Here is a 20545-nt window from a genome sequence, read left to right on the forward strand (position 1 = left end):
TTCACATTAATTAAATGTCGCACATTCATTCAATTAGCCCTTGGAAGTACTAATGCATTTTCAGTTTTTTTTTTCTTTCGGGCTAGTTGGTATCGCAGTTCCCTACTTCCGTTTTCTCGTGGAACTCGTTCGATTTCTTTTGGAAGATGTCCTCGTAGTCGTCGAACGCGAGTGGTGTTTATGCGGCCGCCACTCAGGGTAGGAAAGCCGCAATGCGCACGTTTCAAAGCACAAAACACTTAGCTGAATTGTTGGCTCGATTTGCCGTTGCGGCTTGCACTTAGCCCGGCACCATTGAAGCCAATCGAGTAAGGGGAAGCCCAAAAATACACTCTTTGGCCGTGTATCCCCTTAAAACCATCCGAGAACTCGGATTCGCAGTAAACCAGCCGAGTCCCACTACCGCGAAAGTTGGCAAATGCGGATTTCCCTTTAACTCAGCTTCATTTGCTCGTTTATTTGCCTCTCTTCCTCGGCATCTAATTAACTAGTCTCGCACGCGACTGTCACCTATCGATTTCTTGCTAATTACTCAGCACGCATATCGTCTAACTTTTCATAACTAGGTGTCCAGTATGCGTTAACGAAAATTATGGATGTCATATTTACCCTGTTAGAGATATTCATGAAATTCACGCACTTTTAGTACATACGATTGTAGCTGAATTATACATTTAATGTCCTAATAGTGAATTAGTATACATTCGTTACGAATTTCTAAATGAATTTATAATTTGATGACATCAGGTTAAAACTTTGTGAAATTCCGCGGGTGAATTAATACACTTGTGTACTAAATTTATGACAAGTTTTATACATTTCTTGCAAATATGTTATAGAATTAATACACCACTTCTGTACAAAACTTCCAACAAAAAATGTTATCAAATAATAATATTTTTTCTAACCGTATACTTTATTTAATTACTTAATACTCCGATTGATGAACGTTCGGTGGTATTGTCTCAAGGATTCATTATGTAAAATAATGAGAACAACAGTTTTCACGGCCTTTATTGTCTAGATTGCATATAAATGAAATTCTTATACTGTCTAACACTTCTTGAATAGTGGTCTTGTGTTGATAAAGTATCTCAAATTTGCAAGGTGTTAATGGTGTACCGCATCGATGGATCCATTGATTAAACCTTGTCGCAGACGCTCCGAAAGGTCCTCCACTTAATTCTTGACATTTAATCACCATCTACAACCTTTTGAGAGTTAATTAACCCTTTGCTTGTACTCACCCGATGTATGAAATGCTCGTCGGGTGCTCAGACAGTAGCGGGTAATCCTAAAAGAAAAAAACAGTTATCGCTCCGTTGACTTGGAAATCGCGAAATGCCGAAAGCTGGGGAAAGGCGTAACGCACGAGGCAATTCGAGATGAAATCGAATACTGATGCGATTGACGAGACCAATACTTCTCGTCGTATCCGATACCACGGTGACTGACTCCCTCAGTATCGATTTTCTTTCCCACCGATTAACCGATCCCTCGATTCTTCAACGCTCGATTCGAGTATTTCCCCTAAGAATCGAATGACGAGTGATATAGGGAACGTTTATGCCAAGGGTTAGGATTAAGCTAAGTAAAGTATAAACGCTCCCCCAGAATTTTTTGGTGGTGAACAATTAAGTTAAGGTTAACTAAGAGTTAGGTTATGTTACGTTAGGTTAGTTTATTTATCCGGACGCGACGTTCAGTAGAGCGTATAGTGTTATATCCTAACGTTAGCGTAAAACGTACTTTGGAAATTACATTTATCGCTTCTACTGTGATAACTTGTGATCTGCCGCATCGTTGTAAAAAAATAGCATGTCCGTCGAGTGAGTCGATCATCGAATCGATCGATTTATTATCGGGAAAAAGGTAGGATCACTACGTCGGCGTGGCGTCGTCACGGCGTAGCGCGTAGCGTTCCGGCGTAATCGACGAGGTACGCCTGCGCGAGCGGGCACGCGCGTACGCAGAGAGGTTATGTTGTGTGTCGTATGTGGCGGGTAGAGGGGGCAGCACCGGCGCGGCGACGCGTGCGCGCCGGCCCGCAGCCGGCGTCTTCGTCTCCCGTACCGTCAGTCCACCCCGGAACGGCAGGAGGCCAAACACCCAAAACTCGGCGCGGTTTCGCGAGTCCCTTTGGCGTCGCGCGCTGAAGCTCAGGCAAGGAGGAAAGGGCGAAACGGGACGAGGGGGAAGAAAGGGAAGAGAGAAGAAGAAAGGGGCCGGGACAGAGTCTGAACCGAGGACACGGAGGATGAGGCACACTGAGAGGGTGTGCCGCCCCGTGGCCGCGGTACGCATGGGAGCGGGTCAAGGGAAGTGGGATGCGGGGATCTCGGGTGCAGTCCCGAAGGAGAGACCGGGATTCGGGACGCGCCCTTGTGGTACGGCCTAGGGCGCGGGGGACTTCCGCTCGCGATCGGCCCGATCACCACCGGCTTCGGGACCGACGTCTTCTGTCCGGCGAAGTTGGAGCGCCGAGAGTGCCCACTGGACGGTGGTCTTTCCTCGAGGTGTCGTTGGGCTAGGCGAAGACCGAGACTCCTGGGGGAGGCGGGAGGTATCGTTATCGGGGACTCTTTGGTTGGTTGCGAAAGGGTCGCGGCGGACATTGGAGGAGATGAGGCGCTTGGGCTTGGTTCTCTTTTTTTCGCGAGGCGTAGTCGCGGATCCTTGATGAAAGGGGCCCCGGTAAAGGAGGACCGTTGTTCCTAGGACTGCCTTTTCGGACCGAGAACGAGAAAGAGGTCCTTGAGGATTTCTTCGTTCCCGAGGCGACTGGTCTTCCCGTGAGGAGTGTTTAAATGGTCCGAGTTCTCGGAGTCACCGACCTGGATATCCCTGGGTTTGGATCGACGTTGAAGGGTGATTTTGGATGCTGAGGAAGAAGGACCCCGCGTGGACGTGAAACGGTGTGGGTGAAGGAGGAAGAGTAAGAAACGGTTCGACTCCCACGCGACGGCGACGAGGGCGGCTAAGGAAACTCGACTCCATAATAAATTGGAAACGCCTAATCCGTAAGGAAGGGACCTCGTGGACGTAGCTCGATGCAGGTGCAACGAGATGGAGCGAAGAAGAGACCTTTCCACCGAAGCTTTTTCCAGACATCACTTCATCTCTTGATCTAGAAGGATTTGCTTTCGTACAAGATTCGTAGCAGGAAAAGACAAAGGACTCCCATTTCCGAGATTCCGCCTCGACTACAAAAGCCTCGCGTGAGATCGACCTGGACCTGCTCGAAGGGAAGGACGGAACTATACAACGTTATTTCTACTCGACGCGACTTCATCCATCGGTAGCACTTTGCTACGTTTCCTCGCAAAGGGGAACGCTAACCTCTTCAACGCTTTGCAACGAATTTCCTAGAAAATAACCCTAAAGTCGGAGTCTTGAAAACGTACGCAACAACAACAAAAGAGAGAGTAGAATTCCCCGTGAACCTTGAGGAACGTCTTCTGAGGACTGCGTTGCATCGGATTAGCGGATTAGTTGATTAGCGGATGAACGAGGCGGCCGAAGTCATACTTAGCGAGACAAAGAAACGGCGAACGTAGATGTAGGACTTGAAGAAATGCCTTGCAGGGACTACACGGTACCGTTTAGCTGGTCTTTTCTACTCGAACGTTGAATCATTTTCACCGACGTAACTTCTTCTCGTGGTTCTGGGATCAAATGAAGTTGCCCGGGAGTTCCGTGGCGAGATCGGCGGCGACAGGATCATCGGTCGAGGTCGAAGGACGAGGAGACGATGCTAGGACGACTCGTCCGAAGAGAAGGACCCGCTGACCGAATCCGGGACGCCCATCGCGCCATCAAGGGACACCCTTGGGACGTCCCAAAGACGTCCCTGCGAGCTCCGTGCGATCCCGACAGCCTGGCTCTTTTGTTCCTCAGGACGGAAACTCCGACTGCAACACCACGTGCCTTCTTCAGCCTCTAAGCTTGCTGCGAACGCACCCAAGAGCCTGGTCCAGGACCCGCGGATCGGATGCACGTCGCGATCTCCTGTCGATGTTCCTAGCTGATAAACACCTTCGGTTAACCCTGAAGAGGACCCATCTCGGTCGTCGAAGCTCGACCCTCGATCCGGGAAATGGTGGACCATGTCGCCGATGAACGTCTGCTGGGGTTCCGTGAGAACTCCTACAGCCTCGACGACGTCTAGGGACTATCCGGGCGGCAACGAATATATACCTCGGGTGGGGGATTCTAGGGATATTTCATAGATTTTAGGCACTGTCGGGAAAGGAACTCTTCTCGGACTCTCCGCGGAGGGAACTTTTTCGCGGCGGCGAAACGGAACTTCTATCGAAGTCTGGCGGTGGTTTGGGGGATATTTTGTACTTCGGCTTTAAGCGACGGAGTTCTGCCCGCGGATCTCTCTGTTGGCGACGACTTGACGCGCTTCTGGTTCCTCTCGGGGCTCTGAAGAGGGAGAAGATCGGTTTTGCAGAAATGCGAGGAGCCTCGCGACGCTTCGCGGATCCCAAAGTTGGAAGACTCGGGATCTCGGCGAGGAGCCTTTTGCCCGCCTCGAAAGACTTTCCGAGGTCCCTTCCCGAAGACGCCGAGCCGGTCCTGCTGAATTGGATATTCCTGGGGAAGCTGCCGAGGATGGCGCGAGACTTCCTTCTGGATCGCTTCGATAGGCTTGAAGTCTAGGCCGGATACCGTACCTAATCTCGAATTCCTTTAATCGACCGACTTTTTCGGGGTTCTTCGACGCTGGAAATGGACTCGTACGATTGGTCCAGAGCGACCTGTTCCCCTGTTCCCGGAGTCCAGGATTTCAAGGGTACGCGAGGAAACGACCAGCAGCGAGCAGAGACCTAGTCAAGTCTCGTGATAATCGCTTGAGAAGAGGAACATGTGGAGGACGGAAAGGAGGGAGGCGACTGAAGGAACCGAAGAACCTGAAGAAATCCCTAGGAAGGGAGAACCCGTTCAAGGTCCCTCGATCGGGGCCGAAAGCTGTCGAGCGACGTCCGTTTCGAAGCTGTTCCCTTGCAAGCGCTCGTGTCCCGTCTTCAAAGGAGTCGAAGGAATCGAGGGAAGTTGAAGAGGAACCCGAGGAACCAACCACGCCGATCGAAGTGTTAAGTCCTCGGGTCTGACCCCGGCGTTTGACCCTGCGGTCGGCACGGTAGGAGCGTGCAAGCTCGCCTTATCGGCGCGCTATCAGGACGCGATCCAGCGAAACTTCATCGGAAGGAACCTCGGTGCGGTTCCCCGGAGGGAACCGGCCGTCGAGCGAACTCTACGTTCGCAAACTCGCTCGAAAGCCGAGGGGCCGACTTTCGATTTCCTCAAGAAAAGTGCGAGAAACGAGGCTCTCTTCAGGGGGCGCGGAAGAAGCCCTTGGGAGATCTCCATTGAAGCTTGACCGCTTCACCGAAACGCTTTATTAGAGCTTCCTTAGCGAGAGCGCCTCTAGCGGAAGCTTAGGCGCGATAACGCTTATCGGTGGCCGCGGGATAGGCTCGAAAGCTCCCAGAAAGCGCGAGAGGTCGACCGACGAACTATGCAACGAATCCACCTTCGCTGAGCTTTTCCAAGGGAGGTTTCTTCCTCTAGCTCGGACGCCCTTTTGCAAGCTCTCGCTCCCTGTCTCTTGCTCTCGCGATATCTCTCTCTCTCTCTCTCTCTCTATCGCTCTCTCTCACCTCCACGGCCTACCACGGAAGTATCGCCTAGTGCTTTCCGCAAATTGTGCTCAAACTCGTGCTGTGCTTTTTTCTACGGTGTATATACACGTTATATATACATATATAAATATATACATACACACACATATACGTACCTATACAAGTAATAAGTATAAGTAGTGCGCACTCCGGTAGTGGGTCCGGTACGCGAGGTGGGTGCCTGCTTGGGTTCGTTCGGGTACTCGTGACGATATGTACCAGTGATAAGTGTGCAATGGTACGGAGGCTGTAGCTGTACCGTGATAGGCAAGCTAAGCCCCGGTGATAGGTGGTAGGTGACAACGCCGGTGGATCGCGGAGCTGGGAATAGAGTGCTGAGAGACCCAGGACTCTGGGAAGAGACTTGAGATGCCTGTTAGACGAGGCCACGTGGCACCTAGAACGACTATCATCGAGACTATCATCAGGAAATTCGACACGCATGGTGAGTGCACGGTGTATCTATCGTGTATGGGGTTGGGATGCGACGAACCGAACATTTCAACTCGTTAAAGGGACATGAAAGTGGTATATGTGGGGTCAATCGTTTGGGCAAATTATCTTCGAGTTGGGTATACCGAATCGTTTGAAATTATATTCTTAACGTTTACGTGGTGAGATTTCTAACGATGAAAGTTTTACTCCGAACTGTTTACCGAATTGTGTGAAATTTTACCACGTGCACGTGGGGGTTCCAGGGAAGGTCTCAGCACCCATGAAATTTAATTTTTCATGAGGAAGAAAAAAAAATTAAGAAGCATATAGAAATAAATTGTAAAACATTGAAGTTTCCTTAGGGACTCTATATTCGTGCGGTGAAGTTTAAATCGACTCGGTACACTCGGTTTGGAGAAAAGTTTCGTACGTGAAACCCCTGGGACGCCATTTTGATATCACCTTAAATTCAAGGTAGGCGTGTACTTGAGTCACCTCTGGACATTTTTATTGTAACTTAATGTTTCTTCTCCCTTGCCGAATTGTCGACTGGAGTCCAAACTCGGATTCGCAATGTTTTCGCATTCGAGGTACTCGAGTTGATAAAGTATTCGACTCGTCGCATCACTAATACAAGGTGCCGCAACGCCGGTTTCGCTCTCGAATAACTCCCGCATTTGTGGCCGCATCGGAAAACGTTTCCAGTCAAAATTGCGCGGGCTCTCGTGATTCGTAAAACAGATTTCTCTTTTTTTTTTTTTTCATTCCAGGATTTTTGTATCGGATATCGAGCTGGCCTTCGATATTTATCGGCGCCCTGGCAATCGCTCCGATTCAAAATTGGTGGGCCGCGCGATTCGACGCGGGATGGAAATTTTTTATGTCGGGTTTTCTTTATCGGACGTCGAGGAGGCCGTCCCTATTTTTCCCGGATAACCGATCCTTTGAGGCGATAAGTAATTTAATATTGATAAGGGGCGCGGGGAACCGGCCGATGGCGGACGCGATTTTCGTAAATCCCGGCGTAATGTAAATTGTATTCGCCTGTCTCGAGACGATAATCGTAAAAGTCCCGAAATTTTTCCTCAGGTTTCGTGCCGGGCCTCGCGGGACGAAACTCGATCAATTCCGCTGCCAAGTGACACATCCGCCCTGTCAAAGGGGCCGATGACTTTTGGCTTGGGAACCGCTCAACTCGTGTTCGTATTTTCATCTTTGAGAGAGCAATCACCTCTGCAGATATCTTGGCGAAATGATCCGCTCGGTATATATATATCGAAATCATTTAGAATCTCCTCGTTAGTAATTACAAGGGAAGGGACAATAAGGGGAAGCATCCGCCGCCATCTCGGTTTCTTCTCGCCCTCCTTCGCGAAGTATCGGCTGGGACTTGAAATGGAACTATGTCGCGTTATTTAGTCCCGATGGTTTATTCGTTTCGTGTTTTGGCATCGATGCCGATACATCTACGGTTATTTTTACCCCCCCTAACCTTTTAACCCGCTGAACTACATTCCAAATTCTTCGGCGGCACGTTTTAAGCCGGCTTGATGGCCGCCATATTGGAGGACAAATAAAGGAGGGTACTGTTTAAATAAGAACCTCGGCTCGAATCCTCGATGACGAAGGGGTCGATTAGAGGCCCTATATGACGTATCGTACGTTTAGGGCGAGACAGAAGGTCCGATCATCGCTGGAGTTGGCCGAGAATAGCTAAATGTTTCGACGGATTAGCATGTATTTGCATGATTGCGCGCCGGCTGCGTCCTAACCCGTTCACCTCGGCCCGCCATCTTGAAAGGGTTCAAAATCCTCGGTCACGGACTAGCGGGCGCACTTTTTCGTCGTTTCCCTCCCTCTCTTTGAGGAAAACTCTCTTATCGGCGGCAAAGTCTCGAGATAAGTTAATTGGCCCTGCCGACGAAAGTTCTAAAGTCGGGGGAACACCTTGTCGGGAGTTCGAATGGAAGCGCCGATGTACGATGTACTATAATTAATGCGAAACGGTGATAAGAGATTCGCGTTTCGCACGAGAGGTTGGCGAACCGATGAAAAAAGCAGTGTTGAGAAATCAGTCGGTCGGCGTCTCAACGAGGCGAAAGGATCACTCGCTTGCGTTCTCCCATGGGGCGTTAATGGCGTCACCAGGCATCGGGTCAGGACTCCATTTCAGAAATGATTTGAAATACCCGCGGAAGGAGCGGTTAAGTGGAGAGAAGGAGACCCCCGGTCTCCTTTTCTGTCCCTTTTTTCTTTTTTTTTTTGACAACGGGACAATGCTCGTCACTGGCAATATCACTCGGGAAATGGTTCGAGTCTCCAGAGGGGTTGGCGGACGGATTGATTGCGAAAAATGGCGGAAAGACCAGGGCGAGACGGAGTGACCTCTCGATGCTCCCTCGCATTGTCGCCGGTCCCGTGACGTCGGAGGCGCCATATTTTTTAGCTGCTCTCAGTCTCCCTACCCTGGAACCTGGGGAACCACTTTGGTCGGCGGAGGGAAAAGGAAAGGGGAGAGAAATACAAGAAGGTGGCACCAAGGGGATTCGAACCCGCGCCCGAAAGCTCGGTTGAAAAAGAGGGAGAATCTCTCGCCAGGGCCGGGGGGCGAGTCGATGAAATCCGATTGCCACTCTCAACCCCTTCCGGCTCCGCCGCGGTAATGGGCATTAACGCGATAAATTCTCGGGAAGTCGTACTAGCGCCAATTTATGTAATAAAAAATATGTATGCCAACCGCGGCCCGAGGGCGCGGCGCGGGCAGCGCCGAGCCTTGGCTTCTAATCTGACGTTTCTCCTATAGAACCGCAAGCTCGTCGCACGCTTACCTTGCTTTCGGATCCTCTCTTCTCGCTCGCGAGTCGCTCCATCGATTGTAATTAGGCGATTGGGGTTCGCCGTATTAAAATCGCTGGTACTCACTCCAAGAATTATTCCGACTATGACTTCTCTCGGAACCGTCGCGCTGTCGATTTTAGAAATTCATGCGGAGCCCTTATCGCAGGTAATTTCACTTTTTCGCGTTACGTTAACACAAAGTGGGAATCTTATCTCTTGAACGGTGATATAACTCCTCCGGTACCGTCATCCGAGGCCCGATTCTGGAATTCATACTATCAAATTTCGCATGCGACATTCATAGTTTCCTATACGACTTTCAAATGTTGACCAATGCGACTTCGCAACAATGGGATATATATTTTTTTTTCACGCGAATCTATTCGTACTTTCTGGGAGCTGAAGAAATGGAAATATCTGCCATTTTTACGGTCTAAGGCAGGACCTCGACTGTATACATGCTACCTTTTTTAGATGATCTCGAAACCCATTTCAGACCAGAATTAGATAGAGGTCGCGAGTGGATGAACATTTTAACTCGGGCAATCTCATATCAAATATATGCGCAGCGAAATTTAGGTGGGACGTGACATTTTCCGTGATGGGAGAATCTGGCACCGCCTGGACCCTCTCGGGAGACGCCGCTTTGACGTACGTTTCTTTAACTCGAAACAACGGGTACCCGTGTCCATCGCCACGTTAACACGAGATTTCACAAGTTAGAGCGGAACCGCGTTCGTTAATACTCATCTCCCGTTTAAAATTAGACGTGGGATGAAAAATGCAGGGGAACGCGCCGCCGGACCACGTGGTCGTGAAATGCGTCAGTCTTCGAGTCGAAATTTTTATTCTACTTAGGACCTCCAATTGTACCTAAGGGCCTTAAGGTGATGCGAAAGTGGCGCCAAAAAGTTCTCGTCCGTGAAGCTTTTCTCCAAACTGGGTGTACCGAATCGATTTAAACTGTACAATATAAATATGGAGGGTATAAGGAAGGTCCCGAAACACAAGAAATGACAATTTTTTTCTTAATTTGTTCATAGGTATTTAAAAAATGTGTTATAAAAAATGAAATTTCATTAGTATCAGGACCTTCCTTGTAGCCTCCGCATTCACGTTGTTAAGTTTGAAACGATTCAGCACACCCAGTTCGGAGAAAAGGTTCATGAAGGATTGAAGCTTCAGATGCCACTTTCACATCCCCTTAAACGGATTTTCAATATACACGATATGAAGGTATAGGAGAAAATAGGACATCCTACTTTGGACCTTGAAAATGGCAGATATTTGCATTTCTTCTACGTTTAGGCCTGAAGTTAATTCCTTTCAGGTGAGAAGTTTAAAATCGGAAGTAGGATTTAATGAGTGACGTAGGACCAAATGAGGACTTGCTTACATTATCCAGGTTCAAAGTAGGGCTGAAATTTCGCTTCGGGATATATTTATGACCGATGATTATGAGATTGCGAGTAGATGGTAACGGGGCCAGAAATTTTGGCATTTATGTCAAGTCCGGGCGTGACGTCACGAGCCCTTGGAAACTTGGCTGACTTTCAAGGGCTTCGCGGTAGCGTAGGTGGACCCTAGCGATCGGCGATCAGCTGATCGCTCCGCAACTTCTCCAGGTGGTTGTAGGGGTAGGATGTCACTCGGGTCGGAAAACTGGAGCAGCGATGAGCAAATGCAAGATCTAGACCAAGGCTACCATGGCTTGGTCTTGGTTTGGTCTTGCATCCTCAAGTCTTACACAGAAAGAAAAAAAAATGGTCAGAAGAACCACAATTGTAATAATTGTAACCATGTTGCAAGACAATGTAAGGGATAACATTGGATGGTAATGAGATGGTAACCGTTCCTTCAGTGTTTAACACGTTGAGTGCGGCGTCGGTCCCTGGGGACCGACAGTGAACTTTCCGTCTGGGCGGCGTCGGTCCCTTGGGACTGACACGGTATCAAGAATCCTATATATAAAAAATTGTGCCGCCCAAACGGAAAGCTCAGCAAAATCGGTTCCGCGCTCAACGTGTTAATCAAGGTAGCTATTAGATACTTGTTGTCGTAACATTACGTTTATCGTAACTTCATTGCATAGTTAACATTACCATTCCAAATGGTAACCACCAGTGCAACTTTTTAGCGCAGCATCATGGATATACTATTGGGAATGTTAGATTTACCATTCGATGTTATCCATCTCATCATTGGGGTGGTTCATATTTTAGCAATACCTTAGCCATGTTGCTATAGTAATTGTGACGAAATTATTTCTTTTCCGTTTGATCTTGGTTTTGAAAAAAATGCAAGATCGAGGGACATGGCGCGATCAAGCAGGGCTTCTGGACTCCTAGACCCTGGACGGGATTTTTCTTGCGGCTGTCGGAACCCGTGACATGTCGTCGCTCCCTCAGGATTGCTCCCGCCGGGTCGCTCCTGGGCCGGTGTCCCAGTTTCCGAGTGCCGAATTAAAAAAAGACCGATTCCACCTGGCTTTGACCGTCTCGGCCGAGGTCGGCTCGGCCGTCCCGTTTTGCGACAATGACTCCGCCCGGAGTTGACGGAAATCACAATGAAGCCTGCGGATTTGCCGGCGATACTAATGCGGCGGGCCGGGAGATAAATTTATCCCGGGATCCTGGATCTCGGCCAGGAGTATATTTAAAACTCTTACGGGCCGATCTTGTACCCGGAGGAAATCCAAATTCGACGCCGGTGATTGAGGGCTTTCGGGAAGAGTTCCTCGACGCGTTTTCGGAGTAAGGTCGTTACAGCCTTTTGCCGCACCCTCCAGCTATATCGAAGAAGCGGGAGATGTAACTGTTATCGTGTCCAACTTTTGCGGGCTCTTTGAGAAATTTTAGGATTTCGGGATTCCTCGAAACGGCGGATTTATGAGGGAAATGAGGAGCCTGTTCAGAGATTTAGGTAGACGCGGATCTTCTTCGCTCCTGACTCGAGGATCCTCTTTGATGTCGCTTTCGTTAACCGAGTAACCGACGCGCGTGTACCGACCGATTTGGCCGGATTATTTATTTATCGAATTGAAAATGCAGCCTCGAGAGGCGGCCTGTCGTCGCGAGGTGGAACGTTTCAATTTTCGCCCATCCGGACCTCGTGACGGATGGTTTGTTTGAACTTGGCTACGTAAGAAGTGCATTAGCACCTTCCTCGGTTTTTCTGCTGGGTTTCTGCCGCTTCGAGGGTGTGACTTCCAAACCTCCAGACTCTAGATTCAATGGTACGACAAGTCCCGCGATTATTAATATATTCCCTGTAAATCTTCAAAAGGTGAGGATTTATAGAAGGATTTCCTCGAATGCCGGGATAAATTCTATCTATTAATCGGCAACGCTCGTCGGCGGATTCTCACCTCGCGGGCGCTCCTTGGAAATCCAAGATGGCGGCCGAACGCTCGTCCCCGATTTATCAAGGGCGGCCGGCCGGCGTCTTTCGAAATCCGTTGCCGAAGTTAGGATATTTCTCAAATCTGCCGGTGTAAACAGTTCTAAATTTATGCCGGCCCTCTCCCTCCTCCTGTGGAGAGATGTTCATCAGGGGGATTAATTATAGCGGCGAATCAACATCCGAAACGCGAGCAAGAGTCAAGGCCACCTCGGGACCTTTCGCGCGATGGACTCGTCACGTGGCCCGAAATTGAGGGATCCAGATAACGAATTTTTCCGACGTCTCTCTGCCTCAGGGCGACACGTATTTCCGAGTGCGTTCTTGGCACGGGGTCCGCGGAATTCTGGAATGAAATTCCGGGGTCTACACGCCGGGGAATTTTCGGGCTTAGCTAGGGATTTTCGCCTCGTCAAGTCGAAACTGCGGGGCCAGCGAAGTGTACCCGCTAGCTAAATGACGTCGTTAGTAAACGGCGGATATTCGCCTTTTGTATTGCCTAATGCATCGTTGACTAGGGGATGTATGCAGAAAGTAGCACCTGTGGCCGCCCATTCTGCGTGCAAACCCATATGAACATATCCCTGTTCATGGACGCGTTAAGGGCGTATTCTCAACTAGAGCTCCCACAATTCGGTGACTTCAGGCATTGTTTTTTCCTCGAAAATGGAATAACTACAAATATACACTATTTTGTATATCTTTGATTAGTTTTTCAAGGTGTTATGTTTAAAGTTTGGTTATAAAATTGATATTTTGGTTGCTACATCATTGAGACCCTCTGCGAATTGAATACTTCTGGTGTAATGGTGAAGACGGTTCCACTCTTTGTGGGCATATGGAAGAAATAAAATTCTAAAATTGAGAAAATCCAATTGGAAAAACCTAGCTTTGAGGAAAACTCTTTCTAATTAATGTTTTCAGTGGAGTGAATCTTATGAAAATGTCAGGATTCCCTTATCTACCCTTAATCAGCCATTTCTGTAGCATGAAGTAATCCTTTCTTCACTTTAGACAATTGTACTAAAGATTTGTCCAATGATTCGCTTTTTCACTTATATCGAAAAGGGAAGCACTCAGTTACTGTTCCAGTCATTAGTTTGGCGGCGCCAATGTCTTCGGGGCGCCATATTGTTTTTTTTTCTCGGAAACGCGAGAAAGATCGTTCGCTTTCTCAGAGGTCCGGGTGGTGAAAAGGCAATTCCCGGAGATGTGAGAATACATTGTTCTTAAGTCGAAATGGCGGAGACTGCAGAGCGCCGCCTAATTGATGTTAGTAAACAGTGTACATACACCATTTGTTCTGTCTAATGCACCGTTGACTGGTGGATTTGTGTAGAATGTAACACTTATAACCGATTGCAAACCAATATGAACACATCCCTGGTAATGAACGCATTAATCAGGAAACTCGATAGAGTTTCGCGCCAAATACATTGAAAAGCATGCGCAAACGGCATATCAGTAACTAGAGGATAATTATAAGGAGACAATAGACGTTAACACGTCATGTCGCACGACTGGGTAAAAAGTGAATCCATCCGTGACCTTGGAGGCGATGTAGAGAAATGCTTTGTCTGGAGACACATGCACCCTTATCGGTTGGGCGGCGCCAATATCTTCTGGGTGCCATATCGTTCTTTTCTCAGAGGCGCGAGAAAGACCGTCCGCTTTCTCGGAGGCGGTGAAAAGGCGATTTCTGGAGATATGAGCATACATGGTCGGTAAGTCGAAATAGCGGAGGCAGCGAAGTGGATCTCGGGGCTAAGTGACATCGTTGGCAAAGGGCCCAACCACACGCCGAGCCTAACGTTCCTAGGAGTCGAAGCCGGCGAATCTATTTCGGTCCGGCGGCCGGAGACTCCTTGGGTATTTTGAAAAATCCCCGGAATATCGTGGGAGTCCCCCGAGGGATCAGCGCGTTTCGCCGATTCCTGTCGGCGAAAAGGAACGGTTATAAGAGCCGAGAGGTTAACGGGGAATGAACGATGGCCGACTGCCCAGGGTCTCTCGGGGTCCCGAAAGCGTCCCGAGGGCTCCCGAAATAAACGCCGGTTCCTTTCTTTCTTCGATAAACAATCCGATCGGGCTCTCAATGGTACGCAATTTGGCGAACCTCGGTGGAAACCAGAAATCCTTGAAACGCGATTTCGCGCCGCTTCGAGGTTATGTCGAATTGAAAAGGGGGAACGCCTAGCCAGCTCCTGGACGGTCGCGAGATATAGTCGCGGCGGATCGAAGATTGTATGCCCTCGGTAATTACAAGCCCCGTTAAACGATCGGCCTATCGACGGGGATACGGCAAAAATGTCCGGAGCACGCCATCTTCCGTGACGATTACGTAAATCGTCCGTTGTTTGTTACTCGGGGACTTGCGCGCCCTTGGCACTGGTGCTCGCGATCCGACCCCTTCTGCAATCCGCGGCGGTCCGCGTTATCGTTCGCGGAATTATATCAATTGATCGGGTGATCCTACGGTGCTACGTGTCTCGTGCAAGCTCGATGGCTTTCGAGCTATGCAACCCGCACGGCCTTCGCGCGTTTCGCATTGCGGTAGAATTCTGCGGATCGCAGCTTAGTGTAGTCACTGATGTCCACGAAATGCCAGGGCTGCGTCGCATTGCTTTTTACTAATGGAACAACGATTTCCACGGTAACTAGGTTATGGTGCGTCGTGGGCTCTCTCGTGCCGCTGCGGGATGGCGGATCGTGGAAACTGTATGCAACTCGGGAAAGATCCACGATCCTCTTCGCAATTAAGCCCTGGCATGCGATGAAAGTTTGTCTACTATCGGCCGTGCATCACGAGTGAACGTTGCCCAGTGAAAGGGCACTGCAAATGGCCCCGTGTAAATACTGCCACTTGCTGGGCACTACCGTGGAAATGATCAATTTACTGCGCTAACGTGGTTAACTGCTGTGAAAATACGCCATTTTGCCATATTCGAGAAAATTACACCCCAGGGTAATCACTTTCACGCGCGGCGTCGCGGTTACTTTATATCGCTCGTATCTGGTGAAAATGATCTTTAGTCACTTTTCACGCGGTCGCCGTGCCTCCGTAGTTAATCATCATTGGGCACCCTCGTTTTGCAGCAACGCCTCCCTTTTTGTAGGAAATAAACGAGTTCAGTCGAGGCGGCTGGGTCTGGCCGGGTGGCCATTACAGCCGCACCGAAAATGTTTTATAGGGTGTGCTTTAAACTCCGCCACTTTTAGGACGAAGGTCGAACCACCCAGAAAACGAACGGTACCACGGCCGAATCCGCGACGTAATTCCCTTCCAGCTTCTCCATTTGCTCGACTTGCAAACAGGAGGTAAAATAAAGCATTCCGGGGAGCTTTCGTCCGATTTGAGGGGCTTCTTCACTCGCAAGCGCTGGCATACAGTTCACTTTCATACTTCGTGTATGACTACGCTTTCCAGGGTATATTTTGTACGATATTTCTCCGACGCTTCTCTTACAGCGTAGTAAACAAACTAGGCTGCTACTAACCGCCCGCGTGTAATCCCAAATTTCCTCGGTAGTATAATCGTCAGTAACACTCGAAGTTTGGTCGATTTCCTGCCACTTAACCAACAGAACTCACATTGTCTCGTAGCACAGAAGCGGGATAGCGTGTCCAACGTTGATACGTCGCGCATCCCTAAACTGGTCGCGCCTCTATCGGTCATCTCTCGTGTCACCGAAGTACCTCCGTTATCGGGGAAAGTTCACCTCTTCGGGTCGTCAGACCTATCCATCGTGCTATAGATCCCAGTGCACCATAATTGTCAATACTCGGAGTTATAATCCCCCTAAAAAACCGTATCAACTTGCTCGGCCACATTTAACTTCTACACTTAACCCCAACACTTCCGCGAGGAGCTTCAATAGCTCTGCGGGACGGCCTCCTGGTAGCGAAGGGGTCGACGGCGCGAAAGGGGAAGCCTAGTTAAACTCCGCAACTTTTGCCAACGACATCCCCAACTGGCTCCGACGTTTATGAATCGCGCGAATCCCCGCGGGTCGTTCTCTTGGGTCCACTCGTAACGTAATCCCGAAATCCCGCGGAAAGGGTGAAACTCGGGCAGCACCGGGATCTCCCACACGTTTCCCGACTTTTACACGAGTCGATATACGCGTCGCTTATGTCCTTAACCTCCCTGGCGCGAATTTTACGCGCACCGTCGTATTACGCCTTCGAAAGCGTGAACACTTTTGTTCGCGCCTCTTTAAACGAGTTGCGCCTCTGGCGGCCATCTTGTCGAGCCGAGTGGCGTCTTCGGGGTTGCACGTAATGCCGCGGTTAACCTCGGCGTAGGTTGTGCTCCATTTTCGATAATGCATTCCTCGTCACGCCTCGCTCTTCTGATTGCAGATCGCAGCTTTTTGGTGGCCAACGCGCAGCAGGGACTATGCCACATAATCTATTGTTCGGACGGGTTCTGCCGGCTGACGGGCTTCTCCAGGGCAGAGGTGATGCAGCGCCCGGCGGTTTGCGAGTTCCTCCACGGCCCCATGACGTCGCCACATGCGGTTGCCGCCCTGCGCGACGCTCTCGTCGCAGGCGTCGAGAAGCACTTCGAAATACTCTACTACAGGAAGGATGGTAACGTAAACGAGCCGTCTTTTTCTCCTGCCTGAAAGGCGTCCTTACTCCGCATTTATAAGAAGCTCCTTGCGAAAGATTTGAAAGCGCACTCGCGAGGTGCTGCGCCGTGGTTCCAGAAAACGCTGGTTAAGTCCCTGGTTCCACTTTACGTACCACCTCCGTAGGTCTCTGCGTGTCTACGAGATAACAGAAGAAAGAACGGAAGAAGCTTATATACGGTAAACGGTAAAAGGTATTTACTTTATGATCGACAGAAGTGAGGATTTTGTGGAAGAGGGATAATTTTTTCGTCCAAGAATTTCTGGAACCATTTCGCAGCCCTATCGAACGTGTGTCCGTTATTGTGGAACTCGGCGTGATTACTCGGTACAATAATTCAGTATGTGCACTTGGCTCTAATTCAAAACGATTATTCGGATACATACCTCGCGCACGTGACTGGTATTACTCGAGCAGGAAAATAACTCAGCGGATGCCAGGACGCCACCTTTCCGTACTAAGAAATTTATAGCTAACCCGGGAAGCGCAGGTTGGCGTAAAACGGGATAGGGCATAATAGGGTGCTCCATTTAATTCCGGGCCGCCGTATAATAAGTTATCTATGCGCAAGACGACGCCATCAATATGGCGGACCCGAAGGCTAGGGCGATGCATCCGATCGGAAGCATTTCCCGAAAACAAACGGCTCCTTCGTTTCCCCTCTTCGAGTCTGAGCCGAAATAATCGCCGGGGGAGTTATTTGCGAACCTTTAAGGAAGCTATCGGCTATCAACGGAAATGGGATTAGGAGGAACCAGAACTCGACCAACGCGCGCCATCAATCGAGTCCCTTGGCTTTCAGGACGCATTGTTTCTGAGGTCGGCAAAAATAGCCGGTCGCTTGTATCCCTGCCAAACTTGAGACCCGAAATATCCGGCCATTCTCGACCTTCTTTAGCTTTATGGAAATCGCCCCGCGGAACTTAATACACGCGGCTGCCCCTTTACAGCCGGTGCCGAAGAACTTCCGGATGACCCTGTAACTTCGAGACGGCTAACAGGTGGATCTTCTCAAAAGCCCGATCTAGCCCAACCCGATCGGAGTTTCGAGTTTATTTTTAGAAGTTCAGACAGATCTCCCTCCCGAAGTTTACGAGCGTCCTGGATTCGAGAGATTCACGGGACGTTTTGATGGAATTTTTGACCCCTGGGAAGTCCGAGAAAGTAGGAAAGGGGGTTGAGTCATCGAAGAACCGTGGCTGTTGGATTTACATCTCGGGAGGGACCGAGAACCCCCAGGAGAATTCGATATTTCTTAATAAAAAAGGGAGTCGTTTCGATCTAGTGAAAATTTCAATTTCGCCGAAATCTCGCTAGGTGATGGATCCCTCATCGGAAGTTACTAAAAGGGCCCGCGGTTATCTCGGCGTCGGTTAATTGGAGCGGGAAAATTGAATTCATTCCGGGGTTGGCGGTACGAGCCCGGCAAGTTCTGCCGTAGTGTCTGACCTTAGGCGCGGTGAGATCGATAGGCACTGTATAATTTATCATAGTCATCGCCAGAGGCATTCCGGTCGAGCAGGCTCGGCCCGAGAGCCTTCCGCGACTCGTCTTCGCCGGTCTAACGAGGACAAAAATGTCCCCTCTTATTCAGGTCCCCGTCCTCGGCATGCTCCCTCCAAATTATGCTAAACCCCGAGCCCGGTTCCTTAGATAGCTCCTGGGCTCCGGGAAAATGGGACTCCTCGGAGGCTAAGATTATTTCCCTCGTATTAACCTACACTCAGCAACAAATCCGAGAATTTCCTGACGCTCGCGACGTGACTAACAAGTGCCAAATCAGGCCTTGGACAGGTTTCCAGGAATTCTCGAGATAGCCCCGTGGACGCGAACCTTGGATGAGGTCTGAAACTTAGTTTACCCCGACCACTTGATACTTGTACTAAAGGGGGTGGATTTATCAAACTGTCGGTGTAAACGATTGTGAATCGACTTGACGCGGTTCGCAAGAGAAGTACCTATTGTATTGTTTCGGTACACTATCGTTTACACCGACGGTTTGATAAAACCGATAAAGCCTTTAGTCCGCGTATCAAGTGATCGGGGCAAACTAAGCCCATTTCGGAGCGTGGCCACGGCAACGAGGCAACCTGTTCCGCCGAAGATACCATCTCTGTCCATGACCTCTCTTCGTTCCCGGGATTCGAGGCCCCCCGCGAATCCTAGGCGGCGAAACGACGTCGAAACATCTCGCGTCCCAGTTTTCCAGCTGTCCGTAGAGGAACTCGAGCGAATCGGTGCTCGTGGGTCGGCCAGAAATTCGATTCTTGGATCGGGTCCCATGGGATTCCCAGAGGTGCGACTAGAGACGCGACTCAAAGGCGCGACCCAGATCGCCCGGTGCCGCTGACCCCCGGGATCTGGCTGATCCCAGGTGGGGCTGGGCCGCGGATTTTGCGGCCATTTTGGCGACGAACCGCCTACGACGTCGCGGTTACGTAACCGAGGGCCACCGCGGACCGAGCGCCAAGAATAGAGCCGGTGCTGCTCGCGCGCCGACTCGCGCGCACTCTGCCGGTCGCCGAGCCGAACTTCGCGGGTGGCCGTGACGTCACGGGTCCCCCCACCCCGCGCGGAGCGTGACGTCACCGCTCGCTATTGCCGCGAGGGCGCGCTGCGAGCGCTGCGCGACGTCACGGGACGATGCCCCTTCGACTGCGCGAGATCGACAGAGGTGGGGGCGATCGGTTGAGGCGTCGAAAGCTCCTACCAGCGGGACGCCGGCGGAATTTCGGACGCGGAGAGACGACGCGAGGGAGCTTGCAGTAACCGGGACGCGAGCGTGCGGGCCTTGCGCCGATTTAGGAACCCGTTCGGAAACTCGTGGCCGACGTAAGATACTTGGGGGTCCAGGAACCTAATCGTCCCTTGATCTTTCTGTGAAGGTAGTAGAAAGGGACAGAAACCGAATGCATATTTTCCATTCCTTTTATTTCCATCGGTTTCGACGTTTAGCTAATTATATTGCGCTGAACAACTGTGCCTTCTAAAGTGAGGGAGACAGAGTAGGGAAGTTTCTCATTTGCCTTCTTTCGATTTTAACGTTTTCGGAATCTGGCCAGTGCGCGAGGTGGACATGAATACCTTTCCAGCGTGTATCGGCGACTTCATATTTGCTGGGAAGACGTGTTCATGTCCGTTACTATACACTCCATGGTCGTGGCCCGGGGAATCCAGTACGAGCTGCGACGGGGAGTCCTAACCTAAACGCGAGAAGCGTCCCTGCCGGAAAATCACCGATTAACAACATTTCGATAACTCCAATTTGATGAAACTAAGCTGAACATTTGATACGGAAGCGTGTAATCGATTCATCAGGCTGAATTGGATCAACCGGATGGAATATCCCTGGCGCACTCGACCACCGGATTGCCCTAGTCTAACAACCCGGACCGGGTGATCCGGCCTGTTCCGGCGCTACCTGTTGAACCGAATAATATCGTAATCAAGAAGGCATCGAACACTTCACCTTGGAGTGAAAAATTCCGAGTCTTGGGGTGTTCGACGGGCAGATTGCCCAGCTCGTTGATTTCAATCCGGGCGATCCACTC

The 20545-nt window shown here is 50.1% G+C and overlaps 1 protein-coding gene across 4 annotated transcripts in view; it reads left to right on the forward strand.

Annotated features, from left to right (window-relative positions):
- The first annotated feature begins 2592 nt into the window (after positions 1 to 2592).
- The window catches only part of LOC105694223 (potassium voltage-gated channel subfamily H member 2), an 83043-nt gene continuing 65090 nt past the window's right edge, over positions 2593 to 20545 (forward strand). For all 4 annotated transcript variants that reach the window (XM_012414685.2, XM_012414689.2, XM_012414686.2 and 1 more), the window contains exons 1-2: positions 2593 to 6132; positions 16722 to 16952. In XM_012414685.2, coding sequence (XP_012270108.1) covers positions 6057 to 6132; positions 16722 to 16952 — 307 coding nt within the window. In that variant the 5' untranslated portion in view covers positions 2593 to 6056. The remainder of the gene's footprint in view (positions 6133 to 16721; positions 16953 to 20545) is intronic.

The sequence above is a fragment of the Orussus abietinus genome, unplaced genomic scaffold (genome assembly GCF_000612105.2).
Source record: "Orussus abietinus isolate OABI.00-Male unplaced genomic scaffold, Oabi_2.0 scaffold6, whole genome shotgun sequence".
Lineage (NCBI taxonomy): Eukaryota > Metazoa > Arthropoda > Insecta > Hymenoptera > Orussidae > Orussus > Orussus abietinus.